This window comes from Hydra vulgaris, chromosome 13, assembly GCF_038396675.1.
Source record: "Hydra vulgaris chromosome 13, alternate assembly HydraT2T_AEP".
In the NCBI taxonomy this organism is placed as follows: Eukaryota; Metazoa; Cnidaria; class Hydrozoa; order Anthoathecata; family Hydridae; genus Hydra; species Hydra vulgaris.
Window position 1 is genome coordinate 51,003,116 of NC_088932.1, and position 18,869 is coordinate 51,021,984.

General features: G+C 27.3%; 1 protein-coding gene across 4 annotated transcripts in view; it reads left to right on the forward strand.

Moving 5' to 3' along the window:
- The window catches only part of LOC105845300 (uncharacterized), a 211,880-nt gene that overhangs the window by 149,707 nt on the left and 43,304 nt on the right, over positions 1-18,869 (forward strand). For 3 of the 4 annotated variants that reach the window (XM_065816628.1, XM_065816630.1, XM_065816629.1), the window contains 5 exons: positions 1,438-1,476; positions 2,418-2,906; positions 3,538-4,026; positions 5,546-5,584; positions 16,646-17,134. In XM_065816628.1, coding sequence (XP_065672700.1) covers positions 1,438-1,476; positions 2,418-2,906; positions 3,538-4,026; positions 5,546-5,584; positions 16,646-17,134 — 1,545 coding nt within the window. The remainder of the gene's footprint in view (positions 1-1,437; positions 1,477-2,417; positions 2,907-3,537; positions 4,027-5,545; positions 5,585-16,645; positions 17,135-18,869) is intronic. The other variant, XM_065816631.1, reaches the window with a different exon arrangement.

An 18,869-nucleotide genomic window follows, 5' to 3' on the forward strand; every position in this document is an offset into this window, starting at 1 on the left:
ATATATGTTCGTAATATTCTATGCTTTAATATTATTTTTATAAAAATATCTTCCTTTAAAAGTTTACTGTATTAAATAAAAAATTAATTAAAAAGACATGCAAAAAATTAATAATGATGATTAAAACCTAAAACACATAAGTACTAACTATTTTCTGTATTTGTTTGTTTCAGTTCATTGCAGCATATTACACAAGTAAAGAAAATAGTTTTACTTAGGTGTGCTTTATGCTTTATATCTTATTTAAAATCAAATACTTCAACAATAGTCATAAAAACAGCACAATAATTTTAATAACATAACTTAATTGTGTGTGGGCGGTGGACATTTTTTAACTATATTCTATATTACTATGAAATTTTAGTATTAACTATCAATTTCTCAGGTTAAACTAAGACCAATTAAAACTGTGACAAAAGTTAAAAAAATCCTACCCTACTGCACATGTTCCAAACAAGTGATTCAACATGTTTAGTCTAGTTTTTTTTTTTTTTTTTTTTAATTTGTTAACTAGTTTTGTTTATAACATGCGGCTTATTTATTAAAAGAAGAGTAAAATAAAACATTGGGTATTATTTATAAAAAATATACATCATAAATACTCATTTATAGTCTAGTATACTACTTTTAAGTAAACTGGTGAGGTTTTGTGTTTGCATTCAGATAGACTTCAAAGACAAGAGCCATCACTTCTTCTTTTAAAGCCACTTGACTAATGTTTCAAATGTCATACAAGTGTTTTCAGGGTGTTAGCCAGTCTAATGGCACCGCTTATACCACGGAATTCCCAATGGGTTTAAAATTCCCATAATTCAATAACCTTTTTTTTTTTTTTTTATAAAAGTAATAGGACAATATCAATTAAAATTCCCAATGTTTTGTAGCACAATAAAATTATATTGACTTAGATAAGTTGATGATATTAAAATGAAGTAAAGCTAGTTAAAAGTAACACTCAGCCCTAAAAAACATGCTGCATATTCCTTTGCATTCAAAGGAATACACAGCGGTCAATCTGCAAAGTATCATCCGTAGTCGACACTTTTGCAGATTTAATCTTCTTTCTCCACATAGTTTATTTTAGCAACCACCAAAGTAATGCCCGGCATTTTTTTTGGTCAGTTTTACTTTTAATTAGATTTACTTCATGATTAAGTGTTGCTTGGTTGCACTCATGCTCCTGTTAGAGGATGATGATTTTAACTGGAGCAATCTCATATCACTGTTATCTGTTCATTATATATATATTAAGTTTAGGCTTAATACATATAGTTAATATAGTTAATATTTATTATATATAGTTATAAATTGTGATTAGTATCAGTTTTAATCCTTTAGTCTTGAATTGGTTTTGTATTAAAAATCTCATTATACTTTTTTTTTAGTTAAAGTTAAAGATGTATAATTAAAAATATACTTTTTTGAATTTTCATTTAGATGATGAATCTTTGCCAAGTGCTGTATTTGTTACAAAAGGTAAAGAATAAGATTTAAAATAATAAATTAGAAAATCTAATTTATTTTTATTTATTTCTATTATTATTATTATTTATCTATTTATTTATTTTTATTCTAATTTATTATTTTCAAACTTAGTATTATAAATAGTTTCTTATTTTGGCTTTTTGTTTAGTTTTTTATAAACCAAAATAAATAAGTTAAATAAATAAAAAATATACATAAAAAATATACATTAAATAAGTCAATTATTTTGAAGTTTATTATTATTTTTATTGTTATTATAATTATTATTACAAAAAAATCTTAAAAACTAAAAACATTTGCATGATTAATGATCAGTTTTTGATCAATGATAAAACAATGATCTATTTGGTCTACCTATCCTTGAGGTAATTTTTGCACTTCTTTGACATTCACTTTTTTAGGCAATAACTGATTCTGGCTTCTATGTGGTAAAGAACTTTATCATCTTTGAACCATTTAGAAACTGGCTTTTTTTTTCCAAAAAAGCAGAGGTTATATTCTTCTTAAATCTGTTAAAAATCTTAATAGATTTATAAAGAATATTGACCATTATATTTTTGTTTTTCAAATAGTTCTCCAAATCCTCAGGATAAAGAACTAACCCAAAACTATAAACTGTTAACCCTTCCAAAAAGCAAACTTTTGACAAAAAGTGATTTTCTATAAACAATTTGTATGGGTCAAAGGAATATTTGTACATAAAGAATATATTAAAGATAAAATGAATTAATGATTAAAAAAATAATTGATGAAGATTAGGGATTAGTTGATTAGCAATGATTAGGTTTCATTTTTATTTCATTAACATCAATTTTGGCTTTTTTTTTTTTGTTGTTGTTGTTTTTGAAAATCTTATTTATATTCTTAATAGATTTTGTTATCTTTAACATCTTTCTGCTGTTGTTGTTAATTTTTGGTATTTATTGTTATAGATGTTGTTGAGTTTTCATCAGAAGAGATATTGAAGAAAAACAACTTGATTGCAATGTTGACATCATTGGATATAGCATATACCATCACTTTTAAGTTAAAACCCAGTTCATATTCATCTGGATGGAAAAGTGTTATTCATTTGACTATTAAAGGAAATAATGGTCAATATGGTGATAGAAACCCAGGTGTATGGTTTCTAGAAGATGGTTCAGGAAGATTAAATATTTATTCTGCAGTTAATGGAAATCCTAATTATAATATTACTACTGAACCACTTGCTCTCAATGAATGGTCAAGTATCAAAATATCGCAAACTGTACTAAATGGAACTTACACATTTCAGGTGTTTATTAATGGAAAAACAATCCATAGCGTTAAAAATTTCAAGCCACAATCATTTAAAAATGTCAAAGTTTATACATCAGATCCATGGTATGATGCACAAAATGGTTCCATCAAAGATCTAAGAATTTTAAATGGAAATGTTGGTAAGTAAATGTATTTCATAAACAATTCAATATTGTAGTTTATCAAAAGTTTTTATATATTTATTGTGTATATCTTTTATATTTTTAAAATTATTTAAAATTATATATATATATTAATAATCATATTATACATATATATAATAATCAGTTATCTACAAAAAATGTTTTACTAATTTTAACTAATTTTTATTAATTTTATAACATTTTCTTTAAACATCTTACTTTCATAAAGCTATTGAATATAAAATATTATATATAAAATTAAATTATTATTAGCTATTAAATATAAAATATATATAAAGCTATAATATATAGAATAAATATCTAATATACAAAAATATAGTGTATAATATAAAAGTTATAATTTTAATAGAATTAAAATATTCAAAATTCTTTTGAATCTTGTTTTTTTGTTTGTTTTTTTTTTATCAATAAACCTAGTTCATTGCAAACAAGTTAACTTAATTGAAATATGAATCACTTTTATTTCACAGCTCATATTTTTTATTTTCATTTCAAAGCTTTTACTTTCATTTTAAGCTTTCATTTGAGCTATAATATATTTATATTTTAGTTATAATTTGTTTTATTTTTAAAATAGTTATTAAATAACTGATAACTTTTATGTCAGAGCAACTGGTAGAAGATACAGAAACAACACTGGTACAAAATACCATGGTAGCAGTTATCCCAAAGTTAGACAATGTTTATAAAATATACTTTGATGTGAAACCTTATTCATTTACTGCTGGTTTTCACAATGTTATTCATTTTACTACTGGTTCTGATATGGAAAAATATGGTGATAGAGTTCCTGGAGTGTGGTTTCATGAAAGTGGTGATGGTAGTCTTCATATATCTGCCCCAATAAGTGGCAATCTTGACAGAGTTTTTAGAACCAAACCTGTTACTCTTAATGAATGGTCTCACATTGAAATTAGCCAGCTATTAGAAAACAATATATATAAATACAGCATAAAGTTGAACGGAGAAGAGGTTTTTGCTGAAGAAAATAAAGAGCCAAAGTCTTTTAATAATGTTATGGTTTACACTTCAGATCCATGGTATCCTGCTCAAAATGGCTCCATAAAAGATCTTACTATAGTTAATGGAAAATCAGGTAAAACATAAAAAAACTTTTAATTAAATAATTATATTTTATGTTTAAAAATATGTTATCATATCAAATAATATTCTGGGTAATCTAATAGCCCGAGAACTATAATAACCTTTTTCAGATTGATAATCACCAAACCAGATCTTTAATCATTACATCAGATTATGAAATAAAGCACAATAGAAAACTATTTTAAAATAAAATGATCCAAAAATGATTTCTTTAAAACCTAATTGCTTTTAGACTTGATGATTGTCTCATCGTTGGTAGTTATATATAGTGGGGTATCTTGATTTATTTGGCCAATTAATTTTTAAGATCGCTTGTAGCATTTCTTTTTGGTTTTTAATTATAGCGATTAACTTACTGTTATCTGCAAATAGCTTGTTGGTACTGTGAACAAGTTCAGGCATGTCATTAATAAATAGAGTGGTGATAAAACTTTGAGTTGTGGTACACCACTTAATACTAGAAGTCATTCAGATACTTCATTAATAATTATATCTCTTTGTTGCCTGTTCAAGAAAAAGTTGTATAGTTAATTTATAAATATTTTGTCAAACCATAAGTCTTTACTTTAGCAATTAGTAGTTTATGACCTACTGTATGAATATCAAGGTAAACCACTAAAGCATAAAATCCAATGTTTAAAGGATTGGTTATCACATCTATTGATTCAAGCAAGTTTGTGATTACTAGTTTACGTGTAGTGAGTCCACGTTATTCCTCAGCAATTAAGTTATGTAAATTTAAGTAATTTATTATTATTACTTTTATTAATTTTTGAATTACTTTACTAATAATCGCTGGTGATAAAATAGATCGATAATCAGTTAGATCATTTTTTACCCTTTTTTTGGAACAAGTGTGATGTTTATTTGTTTTCATAATTGTGGGGTAGTCCCAGTGTTGTATGTATTGATGAATAGTATAATAAGTGGCAGGCTATATTTTAAAAAAACAACAGAACTGCAGTTTTTTTAAAATATAAGGAGAGATATTATCAATTCCAGCTGCTTTATTTTTATCTAATAAGTCTAGTTTTGATTGGACATTTAACAGTGTAAAGATTACTAATGCATTTAAAGTACATTTTTTATTTGTTTTTGGTGATAAAACTTTTATTAATTCATTAGCCATTCATATTTAATGTTTATGTTTGTTGTTAAGTTTATGCATATACATTTGTTGTTAAGTATATATATATATATATATATATATATATATATATATATATATATATATATATATATATATATATATATATATATATATATATATATATATACAAATATATATATATATATACAAATATATATATATACACAAATATATATATATATACAAATATATATATATATATACAAATATATATATATACAAATATATATATGTATATACAAATATATATATATATATATATATACAAATATATATATATAAAAGTATATATATAGATAATATATATAAAAATATATATATTTTTTCATTTACATCATTATTTACAAATTATTTTTTTTAGATAATCAATCTATGCCAAATGTGTTGTTTCTTACTAAAGGTAATGTTTGTCAAATTGAAAGAAATTGAATTTTGATATATTATATACATACATGCATATATGACTAGTAAAACAGGGATACACACATGTATATATGTGTGTGTGTGTGTATATATATATATATATATATATATATATATATATATATATATATATATATATATATATATATATATATATATATATATATATATATATATATATATATATGCTTCTATAAGTTGTTGCCTTTGAGAATATGGAAGGTAAAAAATGATACTTTTGACAACAAAATATGTCACTTTAATTACCTTGACTTTCATCCAACTTATCTGTATGGTCACGTATAACATGTGAAAACACGCAAGGAGTGTACATACATCGACTCAGGTTTTGGCTTGGCCAGTCTTTTTTAAATTAATATAATATACATATTTTAATAACAATTTATGTTTTATATATATATATATATATATATGTATGTATGTATACATATATATAAAGCTTCGTGCATGAAAATAGCTATTGAACACCATTTTTGTGCTTATTAAAAAAACAATCTGATCACTTATATTTTGATTATTCAATCAAATTGATCAAAAAATGACACATATCGTATTGTTTCATATTTTATTTCAGAAACAAAACATTAATATAAAAATAGGTGCAGTCATTAAAATAGCAGTGGTATCTAAAAAAAGAAATTGTGTTAACATTAAATAGATAAAAAGTAGATATAATAATAAGTATTCTATTTACCTATTTTTTACTTATATATTACCTTTATTTCGTTACTTTTCATTACTTAGTATTTCGTTACTTAGTATTTCGTTACTTAGTATTTCGTTACTTAGTATTTTGTGACTTAGTATTTTGTTACAAAACCTTTGTTTTGGATGACGGCTTCACAATGCCTATAAATTGAGTCAACTAGATGTTGACATCTTTTTGCTTGTATTGCATACCACCCTTCTTGGTCACTGCTGAGTATTAGTTGGATTAGCAGCAGAAATTACTTTTTTAATATTTAGCATAAGTTTTCAATGGGGTTGAGGACTGGTTACTGAGCAGGTAATAATACATTGCACCACTTAATTATAGGGCACTTCAGATGTTGGTTGGCGAGTTATGAATGTTTAGCATTATGTTTTTTTCATGGATTGTGTGAATTTAGACTCTCTTTTAAGTGCCTGCATACAGTAATTTTACTTATATTTAAAATTTATCTTTGGCCAATAAAAATGGATAATAGTTTAAAAAAAAGCTTAAAATGGTTTGCTTATTACTAATCTAACAATTCTTCGGTTTTCTTTTAGATTCCATTCAATCTTACCTTTTGGCATTAGTCTTATGGTTTTCGCATCATTTTTCAACTTTATAATTTTTGCAACTTTTACAACTTTATAACTTTTTTTTTATTATTTACGGCACTTTAAATCATTAAGCTGAACATCCAAGAATACTTCTGTATATGAACAAGATTTTTCCTCTCTATGATGCTTCAAAATAATTTTGGTGGTCTAATAGTATACAATGCAGACCCAAAGCATTTTACCATTGTGCATACGCGAATAAATAAAGGAATACTTATCCTATGAAAATGTTAAAAATCTCTTTAAATTTTTAAGATAACTTAAAAAATTTTATATTAAGTTTCATGCTTACAGCTGTATATGTATATATATATATATATATATATATATATATATATATATATATATATATATATATATATATATATATATATATATATATATATATATATATATATATATATATATATATATAGTATTGTGAATAAGTTTTAGACCACTTACATTTTTTCAAAAAATTTCGGAGAATTCTTCTCTAATATTTAAGTTGGTAGTTCTAAATTATAAACTTATTAAAACACATGTATTTCACACAAAATATGGAACAATTGCAAACTTTTTAATGTCAAACTTTATAAAAAACTCTTAATATTTACTCTTAATATGTCCTCCTTTTACCTCAATCCCAACTGATATTTGCCGGGGAATAGATTCATACAAATTAGTTATAAAATCCTGGGGTATGTTGTGCCATTCTCTTTGAAGTACTTCAAAACATTCTTCTGCATTTCAGGGAGCATGTTCGACCTTCTTTCTGTCCAGGTAATCCCAAATATGCTCAATTATATTCAAAACTGGACTCTAGGGAGGCCAGGTCATCAATTCCAGTACTCCTTCCTCTGCCATTTCATTTAAATAATTTTTTGCCACAATGTTTTGGGTCATTGTCCTGCTGCAGAATAAAATTATGACCTTTTAGTCTCATTCCGGCATGATACAGCATGGTGCCTTAGGATATCCACATAACGTTCCCCAGGGAGTCATCCCCCTATTTTGATCAAATCACCTACTCCAGATGAAGATAAACAGCCCTAAACTTGTAAAGAGCCTCTTATGTGTTTAATAGTAGGGTTTAAACACTCAATATGATAGGCTTCTTCAATTTTTCTTCAAACATATCGGCGTCCTTTCGTTTCAAAAGTTTCGAATTTGGATTCATTGGTGTACAGAACCCGATTAAACATTTCCTGGGCCTAATTTTTGTGTTGTTTTGCATATTTAAGTCATTTTTCTTCATTGCCACACCGTAATAATGGTTTTCGAATTGCAACACACCCTCTTAATTCCAATTTATGTAGGTGCCGTCGAATAAAATAAGAGCTGACATTTTTCCCAGTTGCTATTTTAATGTCTTTTGCCAGCTCAGTTGATGCTTTTTTTGTATTTATTAAAGATAGGGTTTTTAAATATATATTGTCATCTTTTGTTAGCTTAGGAGGTCTACCACTTTTCTTTCTATCTTCAAGGGAGCCAGTTTCTCTGATTTCTGTAACAGAATTCTTTGAATATCCTGTTTTAGATGTAGTTGTTATGACACATCGTTTTAATAAATAAACAAATAAATCCCTCATGTTTCCTCATCAATTTTGTTTATTTATTCAAAATAATATAATCTTTTACTTTTCTTATATATTATTAAACTTAAGTACACTTTAAAAAAACTACATAGAAAAAAAATTGGAAATACGTGTAATAATACAAATGCTAAAACTTATTCACAGTACTGTATATATATATATATATATATATATATATATATATATATATATATATATATATATATATATATATATATATATATATATATATATATATATATATATATATATATATATATATATATATATATATATATATATATATATATGTATATATATATATATTCTTCCTGATGATCCAGCAATGGTGAAACTTAAAGTAGAAGAAAAAAGTTAGATAAGTATTTTTTACTAACTTATATATATATATATATATATATATATATATATATATATATATATATATATATATATATATATATATATATATATATATATATATATGTATATATATATATATGTATATATATATATATGTATATATATATATATATATATATATATATATTTATATATATATATATATATATATATATATATATATTTATATATATATATATATATTACCACTCAAAAATTTGGAAGCAGTCAAGTTTTTGTTAAAAAAATATATTGAAAAAATAATTTCAATCCTTTATTCACAATATAATTAACAACTGAATCAAACTTTTACCTCCTATTATTTGTCAATATTGTCAAAAGGTCATATATTTGTTTTGTGTATAATGCTACCATTATACACAAAAGCTTTATTTATATTTTTGATTTATCAATTTATCTACCTTTATTTTTAATCCCAGCTGCATAATTTTGGGGCATCTATTTAATAATTCTATTTAATGACCAAATGTTCGCTATCTAATGAGTACTATTCAGTTTGAAGATATTTCTACATCTGTTTAGCTTGGAGATCCATACTAGCTAAGTTGGTGACAAATCATGTGATTGTGTCATCTATACCATAATTTCTTTAAATTTTTCTTGTTTTTTTTTTTCAAATAAGACATACAATTTTGATGCGTATTTTGGATTTTTGAAATATGAAATTTGGTCCAATAATATCATTTCCAGAAATCAAAGCATGCTCCTGAAAGTTTATTTTTGTAAATATCTTTAATTATTAAATTTACCATCTTTTTTTAGTAACTTTCATGGCTTTTATTTCCTCAAACACCCCAAAACCATTATATTACCTCCATCATGTTTATTTGTTGACACTGTACATTCTTGCAAAGCCTTTTGTTCTTAGATCATTGGACAAACACTTTTCTGTTAAAACTGAAAATTTGAAATTTGAATTCATTTGTCCAGAGTACATTTTTTCCATTCTTCATGTGTACAATCTTTATGAGCTTTAGCCCAAACTCCCTGTTTTACTTTACTGCTTTGGTAATTTCAGTTTTTTAGCTACTAAATATCCTCAGAGATAGGCAGAGTACAGTCATCTTTAAACTGTTGAAACTGACACTTGACACTTTCAAACAAATTTCATTTAATTTTGTTGCAATTTGAGGGGCTATTAAACAACGTTTTCTCTATGAAAATACTTTTGTAAATTGATCTTCAGCTATTGTTCCATTTTGGGTCTCCCACTATGTTTCCTGTCTCAATTACTGTTTGTTTCTTGTTGCCATTTTAATGTATAATTAAAAACCTCTTTTACTAAAATAGCTTTTTTGGCAATTTTATTTTTCCCAACTATAGATATTTGTGGTTTTAAAGTAACTTTCCATTAGTTAAATCTTACCTCTTGAAAAATTCATTAGACTTGCACTTTGTAAGACTAATTTAAATTCAACTGTTCCTTCTTCAGATCTCAGTTCTGATGGGTATTATCCTTTGATTTACAAAGATTCCGTCACATGCTTGGAGGTATACTTACGCATCAATTCACCTATTTGTTGAGAAATCAAGTTTGATAGTAAAAGTGGACTGCACTTTTTTAGATGTAATTTCGGATCAAATTGAATGTGCTCTTTCTCTTCAACCCTACTGTCAATACTGTTGTCATTGGTGACTTTAATGCTCATCACACTGAATAGCTTGGATCTAACTCCACTGACTCAGCTGACACTAAAGCCCATAACTTCTGCATTTCTCAATCTCTTACTCAAATAGCTAACTTTGTGCTTGTGTTCAGTTTATCTTTCTTCTTCTTTAGGTGGTGAAAGATTTATAGAGACCATTTATTGATCTCTATAAATCTTTCATCGTGCATCCTTTTTTGGACCCTTTCATGGCACTACTTATAACTACTCTAAAGCTAACTTAGATTCTTTTCGTGATTCTCTTCATGACAGTTCTTGGACTGATGTCTTTTCTCTCTCCGCTGATAAATGTACCGTCTTCACAACCTCCTGGAACCAGACAGGTATAGAAGCTTTTTTCCTTCTCATGGGTTACAAGTCAAGCCTCATTTTACTTCATGGTTCATATGCAGCTGCATTATCTAATTGAAATCTTTTTTTTATCTTTTTTTTAAAAACAATTCTTTTGAAAACAAACACCTATCTATTATTGCAAGAAATCAATGTAAAAAGTTGTTGTCTGATGCTAAAATTCATTATTCCTAGTTTACTAAATCTTGTATCTTATCTTAGAAGCTAGGCTCTAGAGACTTTTGGAAAATGGTCAACAGTGTCCCAAGAATAAAGCTGAACTACTTGCAAAGAACTTTTCTTCTAGCTTAACTCTTGAATATTATGGCGATACTATTCCTTCCATTCCAGTTAAACAGGTTAACCCATTATTAGAAATTCAAATCACTCCAGCTTCTGTTGCCATAGTCGTATCTCAATAAAACTCTTCTATGGCCTGTGGTCCAGATAACATTCCTGTCATAGTTCTACAAAAGTGTTCTCTGGAACTCTCTAAACTATTTAATAAGTGCTTGACTGAATCTTGTTTTCCTGCTTGCTGGAAAATGGCATCTGTGGTTAAAATTTTTAAAAACTTTGGAGAACATTCTGTTCCCTCCAACTATTGTCTGATCAGTCTTCTATCTGTTATCAGCAAGGTCTTTGATCAACAAATTTCCAATATCCCTATTTGAGTCAAATAACTTACTGTCAGACAATCGATACCAATTTCGATCTTCTTGCTCTATGGCTAACTTCCTAACTGCTGAAAGATTTTATTGTGGATTAGATGAAGATGGCAAGGCAAGGACTATTGTTCTTCAGATATCTCAAGCATTCAAAAAAGTCTGCCATCCTGGTCTTCTCCATAAGTTTGCTATGATGTATCTGGGAAACATTTTGAGATTAGCAATTAATATCTTTCTAGCGACTTTATTAAAGTTATCTTTGTTGGCCAATCTATTTCTTCATTTCCAGTGACTCCTGGGATACCTTTCTGAGGTACCTCAAGATTCAATCTATGGTCCTGTATTGTTTCTTATCTACTTTAATGATCTTCCTGACAATCTTACATCTAAAGTGGCTCTATTTGCTGATGACTTAACTTTATACTCCTGTCTTGACAAAAAGTCTTATCTTTTTAATCGCTCAAAACAGGCAGCCTATCTTGAATCTGATCTCACTTCTATAATGGGTTCGGGCTTGCAGTGGCTTGTAGGTTTAAAGTCCAACAAAACTGATTTATTTACTGCAAACAACTATCACAATACTGTCAACATTCCTATGTTGATAAATAACAACTCTCTTGCAGAGTCCTCTTCTTTATGTCTTCTTGGGTTATCGTTTACTACTGACCTCTCATGGAAACCATATATACAATCAATTGCAAAGTTAGCATCTGCTAAGTTTTCTTCTCTTAATTCTGCTTGCCATTATCTCACTCCTGATTTCATTCTCTACCTTTACAAATCTCTTATTCATCCCTATATGGAATACTGTTGTCATATTTGGTTTTTCAAATGGTACTCTTTCTCTTTTTGACAAGGTCCAAAAATGCATTGTAAAAATATTTAGACCTGCTCTATCTGTTAAGCTTGAGCCTCTCTCCCATCATCGTAAAGCTAAATCTCTTTTTCTTTTCTACAAATACTATCATGGTTGCTGCTCAACGGAGACATCATCTCAAGTTCCATCAACAAAAACTCATTCTCCCTTGACTCGTCATTCAGCAAAGTCTCCTTTTATTGTATCTGTTCCTGTATGTTCTAAAAACTTTTTTTAAAAACATTGCACCTTTGAAACTCTTTTGCAATCTTCATTTTTTTTTTTTGAATCACACAACTGACAACTTTTCGAGTTTTCTGTCAACCGTTTCCATTTCAACCATTTCCTCTTTAACTCTATTCTCTGTTTTCTAGTAACTCCCATCTTAATAGTGGTTGGTTGCTGTTTTTTTGTGAGTGAATCAGAATAGAAAAAATAATAAAGTAGGGCGAAAAATTCCAAGAGTGCTGCTACATCGACTGACAAATAGGTAGGAGTTTTGAGGAGTGCTGCCATTTGAGGAGTGCTGCTGCTTTCTTGACTAAATAGATAGAACATGCAAGGAGTTAAATTTCATCAACTGACAAATAGTAAGGTCATGTAAGGTCAATGTAAAAATTAAACATGACCAAGCAAGAGTATATATATACACTCTTGCTTGGTCATGTTTAATATTTCTCTCCTATATATATATATATATATATATATATATATATATATATATATATATATATATATATATATATATATATATATATATATATATATATATATATATATATATATATATATATATATATATATATATATATATATATAGATAGATATATATATATATATATATATATATATATATATATATATATATATATATATATATATATATATATAAATATATATATATATATTATACATGCGTGTATCAAGGGTTATTATATGACAGGATGTACAAAGTTGATTTTTTGTCTTTGCTAGTAAAGCCTATTCGCTAGCCAAAGTCTATATTATTTCTATCAAAGCTGTAGCATCTTTAAGATTGCATTTTAATAATTTTTAAAGTTTCTTACTTTCATTATGCTGATTATTCATTATACCAAAAAGGTCTTTGTTCTCAAGTGAGTTGTTTTTTTGAAAAAGATGAAAAAAAATGATTAGATATGGCAGTTGTACATGAAGGTGAAAAACATGGAGTAGGACAGGCTTTACTTGGATCTGAAATAACAAATAAAAGTTTTATATAAGCTTGGATCAAGGAGGTTATGTAGAAGCACATTTATCAGTGAAGAGCGAAAAGATATCAGTGAAGGAAGAAATTCACAAAAAGAATCCCAGTCAGCTTTAGTGGAGTAGCAAGTAGTGCAATAGTGAGAAGAATAGAAGAAGTACGAGATGAAAGATTTATAGAGATCATTATATTGTTCTAACCACCTAAAGGAGAAGAAGGAGAAACTGAACACAATTTAGGGTCAAAGCAAAACGCAAATCAAAGAATGAAGTTAATTGATTATGGTTGTCTGGAAAACAAGTCTTAAAGTTAACTCAGTAAAAGGTTAAGGAAAATAAAAGTTTCGAGCCAACAAGATCAGTGGTACTAGAGTCAGTGGGTCAATCGGATTCATGCCATTTAATATGATGAGCATTAAAGTGACCAATAGCAACAATACTGGCAGAGGGGTAAAGAAAAAGGGCGTGGTCAGTTTGATCAGAAGTAACGTCTAAAAGAGTGCAGTCTTAAGATGACGGTGAACAATAAAGAACGAAGGAAAAGGTGATAGAGTGAAGAGGTCCTAAGAGCAAACACATAAAAAATGGTAAGAGGATTCAAACCTGATTTCTCAATAAATAAGTAAGTTGACTATTGTAGTCTTTGCAAATTAAGGGGTAGTAGCCAACAATACCGAGATATGAAGAAAGAACTGCTAAATTTAAGTTAGTTTCACAGAGAGCAAGTTTGGTAAACTTTACTAGAGGTAATTTTCAACTGATTGAAAGTTATTTAGAAACCACAAATATTTGTGAAGATAGTAACAGTTAAGTAATGATGATGGTTTTTTATGTTTATTACTTTCGGTTATATTAGGCATGATTTAGTTAAAGAGAACTTGACTCATACTTAGATAAATCACTGTATCCCAAGCAATGAACTATACAGTTGTCCCAGTCCTGCTAATTAATTTAAAGGCGTAACTTAGGGCCCCTTATGTTACCTAGGCAGTGCACATGAAAAGCATTAACAGGGACACCATCCATGCGCAATCAGAACTGTTAAAGCTCTGATATTTTACAGCTGTTGATGGAAGCAGTCTTTCTGAGAGCTACTACAGACTTTGGGAAACCTTTCTACCAGCCAGCCTGAATTAAAGAGATATTAGGAAATAATAGGAAGAGTTGCATAATCACTCAAGAAGACACAAGCAATAATCTATAAATAGAGTCAAAAAAGGTCCAGCATATATCATTCTGGACATGCAACAATATAACCCCAATTTATGTCTATACCAGCCTAATAGGTGAAGAAGTGGTTTGAAATTGATTTTGTTTGGCAAAGACATAAGGAGTAAGCAGAATTATTCTGCTCACCCCTTATGTCTTTGGTTTGAAGGCCTTTAACAAGAAAGTATCTGGATACTGTTAACATCTGTCCAAGATGAGTGTTTTCATGTATACACATTCTCTTGCCTTTATTCAATTAAGAGCCCTAGGGTAATTCCAGTTCAGAGTTTATTTTTTCCAACCCTTTGCCTCAAAAAGCAAACCTTACAAGGCAGCATGACATGGGACAGGTAGTGCTTGATTACATGATGCCAGTAGCAGAGTAATCATGATGATCCTTAATCTGGCCTGGCTTGGAGTAGTTAAAAAAAAGTTACTTTCAGAGAGACAGTAACTTCTTTAGTTTTCTATAGTTTCAAACAGAACACAAACATGCATATAGGAACTAATGGGTGAACAAACATTGTGCCAGAGGTTTAGACAGAATACGAACATGCATATAATTGTAAGTGAACACAGCGCCAGAGGTTCAGACAGAACACAAACATAAATAAATTATAGGTGATACAACACAACTAAGACACCTCTAACTATATAATAGATGAAATAGAAATGACAGATATAAGATATTATTGATGAAAGAAACTACTTGTTTTATCTACTTTGTTGTAGATAACATACTTCATCTAGTCTTTATCTAGTTTATCTACTTATATGTATATGTAACAACTGCATTTCTGAAAAGTGTCAAAAGTTATCTCTTGACAAGAGAACCATTGGTTATTTTTCTGATGTCAAAAATCTATATCAATATGAAAAAGATAACATTTTGAAATCAGTTCTTATCCCATGCTGCTGAATTACCCATAACACCAAAAAAGCTCCTTTTTTGGTGTTATGGGTAATACATTGAATTCAAAAAGTTCTTCTCCATGGAATTTAGAATTTGGAAAAAGACAAGCAAAAAAATGCATGTCTTTATCAGACATCAATTAAAAAGACATCCCTTTTATTTAATATTTATTTATATCATTAATCAATCATATATATTATGAAAATAAATTTTCATGGATATTTACAAATAATATTGAAATACTAATTTCAAGTAAACACCTTAAATAATAATTTTTATATACATATAATTAATCATAGTAATAATGATAATAATATTATTAACAATAATTTAGTTTTTAATAATACTAACTTGTTTTCTCTGTAAAATTATTTTAATAATACTGGTTTTGAAAAACATTGTTTTGGTTAAATTTAATGGTCTTTGCTAGCACAATAAATTGACTTTGTCCTGACATATAGTAGTCCTTGATGTTAGTCAGACTCACTTCACAGACAAACTAAAAAATAAAATTTTTTATTATTCTTAATATATATTTTTTTTTTTTGTAAAACTGATCTAAATATGCAAGAATAGCAATATATATATAAATATATACATATGTGTGTGTGTGTGTATATATATATATATATATATATATATATATATATATATATATATATATATATATATATATATATGTGTATATATATATATATATATATATATATATATATATATATAAATATATATATATATATATATATATATATATATATATATATATATATATATATATATATATATATATAATTTATACATATGATAAAGATATCTTTATTGTGAAAATCTGTCTGAAATCTTTTCATATTATCGATTTTTAGAATTTGTGGAACTATCATCTAAAGTAATATTAAAGAAAGATAACTTGATTGCAGTGCTATCTTCTTTAGAAAAAGCATATTCAATTTCTTTCAAACTAAAACCTAGCTTGTATTCGCAAGGGTTGAAAAATGTCATTCATTTGACAATCGGACAAAATCTTGGGTTATATGGTGAAAGAACTCCTGCTGTATTTTTTCTTCAAGATGGCTCAGGAAAGCTGATCATAGCTTCTGCAATTAGTAACAATTCTAATTATACTTTTGATTCGGAGCCTCTCCCCCTCAACGAATGGTCTAGCATTAAAATATCTCAAATTCGATATAATGGTATTTATACTTTTACAGCTTACATTAACGGTAAAATTATTCATACAGTTGAAAATACTAAGCCGCAATCATTTCAAAATGTCAAAGTGTATACATCAGATCCATGGTATGATGCTCAAGATGGTTTTATTAAAGATCTCAGAATTGTAAATGGAAATATTGGTAAGGATGATTAGTAAATAAGACTTTTAAATGTTGGTAAATCACATACTTTATTTCAATTTTAAATTTTAAATGATTTTAATTAATAATTAATAAAATTTTATAATGTTTATTAAAATTATTGTAAATATATATGTTTGTGTGTATATAAATATCTATTAATGTATGTATGTATGTACATGGGAACTTTTGAAAGTAAATGGATAAAGTCATGTAATGTAGTAAAATCAGCTTTTACAATTTTTGGGCTAAATAATACAAGCAGTTCTACAACTACGACTTTCGCAACTTTTACCAGAAATGTTTCTCAGGACTTTAGACAAACCTTTTTTAGCTTTACAATGTTTTCATACAAAGTCTTCTAAAATGTTTAATAAAAAAAAAATTTGATAAAAAATGTTCAAGAATGAAACAATCTTGGTCTTACTCTTAAATCAATCTTTTTTCTTAAACACAATTTTTACCTATTTTGATTGATCTTAACAACATTAACAACATTTCAACCTACAAAATTATCATTATTTTAAACTTCTTTATATTGGAAAAGCATCAGACTTAACCAAACAAAAACTAAACGCAATCATTAAAAAATATTATAAGTCATTCACCATAAGATTGGTCTTTACTAAAATTAAAAAAAAAAAATTCTTTTTCTAAAAAGAAAGTCCTTTAAAAATATAAGCCATAAATATCTTCATAAATAGCTTCAATAACAAAATAACCTAGTTGAACTAATTAAACAAATTGTCTTTTTTAAATTTGCAATTTTTTTCTCATATATTGATTTTGTAATTCTTTCATTTATATAAGAGTATACAGGGTGACCACAAAGTATCCGCACAGATAAAGAGCTTAATAAAAAGCATGTAGAAAGTATTAGGAACACAAATTTTATTTTAAAACATTTATTGAACTATAACAATTATGATTCAAAGATTGAATTCGAATTTTCCTCCATCAGCAAAATAACAGGCCTGTAGGCGTCTCGGGAATGCTTCGACGGTGGCGAGCAAGTAGGCAGGGTCAAGAGAATCCCAAGCTTTCAGTAGTGATTTTTTTAAACTTTCAATATTTTTATGCGGCTTTTGGCATGCCTTTTCTTCTAGGACGCTCCAGACTGAGAAATCCATCGGGTTAAGATCGGGGCTCGATGGCGGCCATTGAGAAAAGTTGATAAAATCAGGAAAAGTTGCCACACAAAGGAGAAACGCGCACCATTCTAAAAAAACCAATTCAACATAGTTTACAAAGTATATAAAGTAAAGTATATAAAGTTTATGACATAATATTAACCAAAAACAACAAATAAATAAGAAAATACATAAGTGCTTTTATGCTTATATTTTCACAAGATGAAACCGTCTCGTGTGCGGATACTTTGTGGTCACCCTGTATATATAGAGAGTATGCTATCATTATATAGAAAAGAGAAATATTTAGGCTATCAAATCTATTACATTTAGGCCAGTCTAAGTAGATAGCAGTATTCAATACTGGAGGATGATATCTGTAAAAAAGATTTATGAGATTTGTGGAGGTGGAGAATAGGATTGGAAGCTACCAGATGCTAGGTACAGATGCTGCAAGCAGATGCTAACTTTGAATGGGATTGTATATATGGTTTTGATGAGAGATTAGTAGTAAATAATAATCCTAGAGAACAAAAGTAGAAGACTTAGTTAAAGTGTTTACACCAATATAGGAATATCAACAACAATTTTTTTTTTTTTCAACA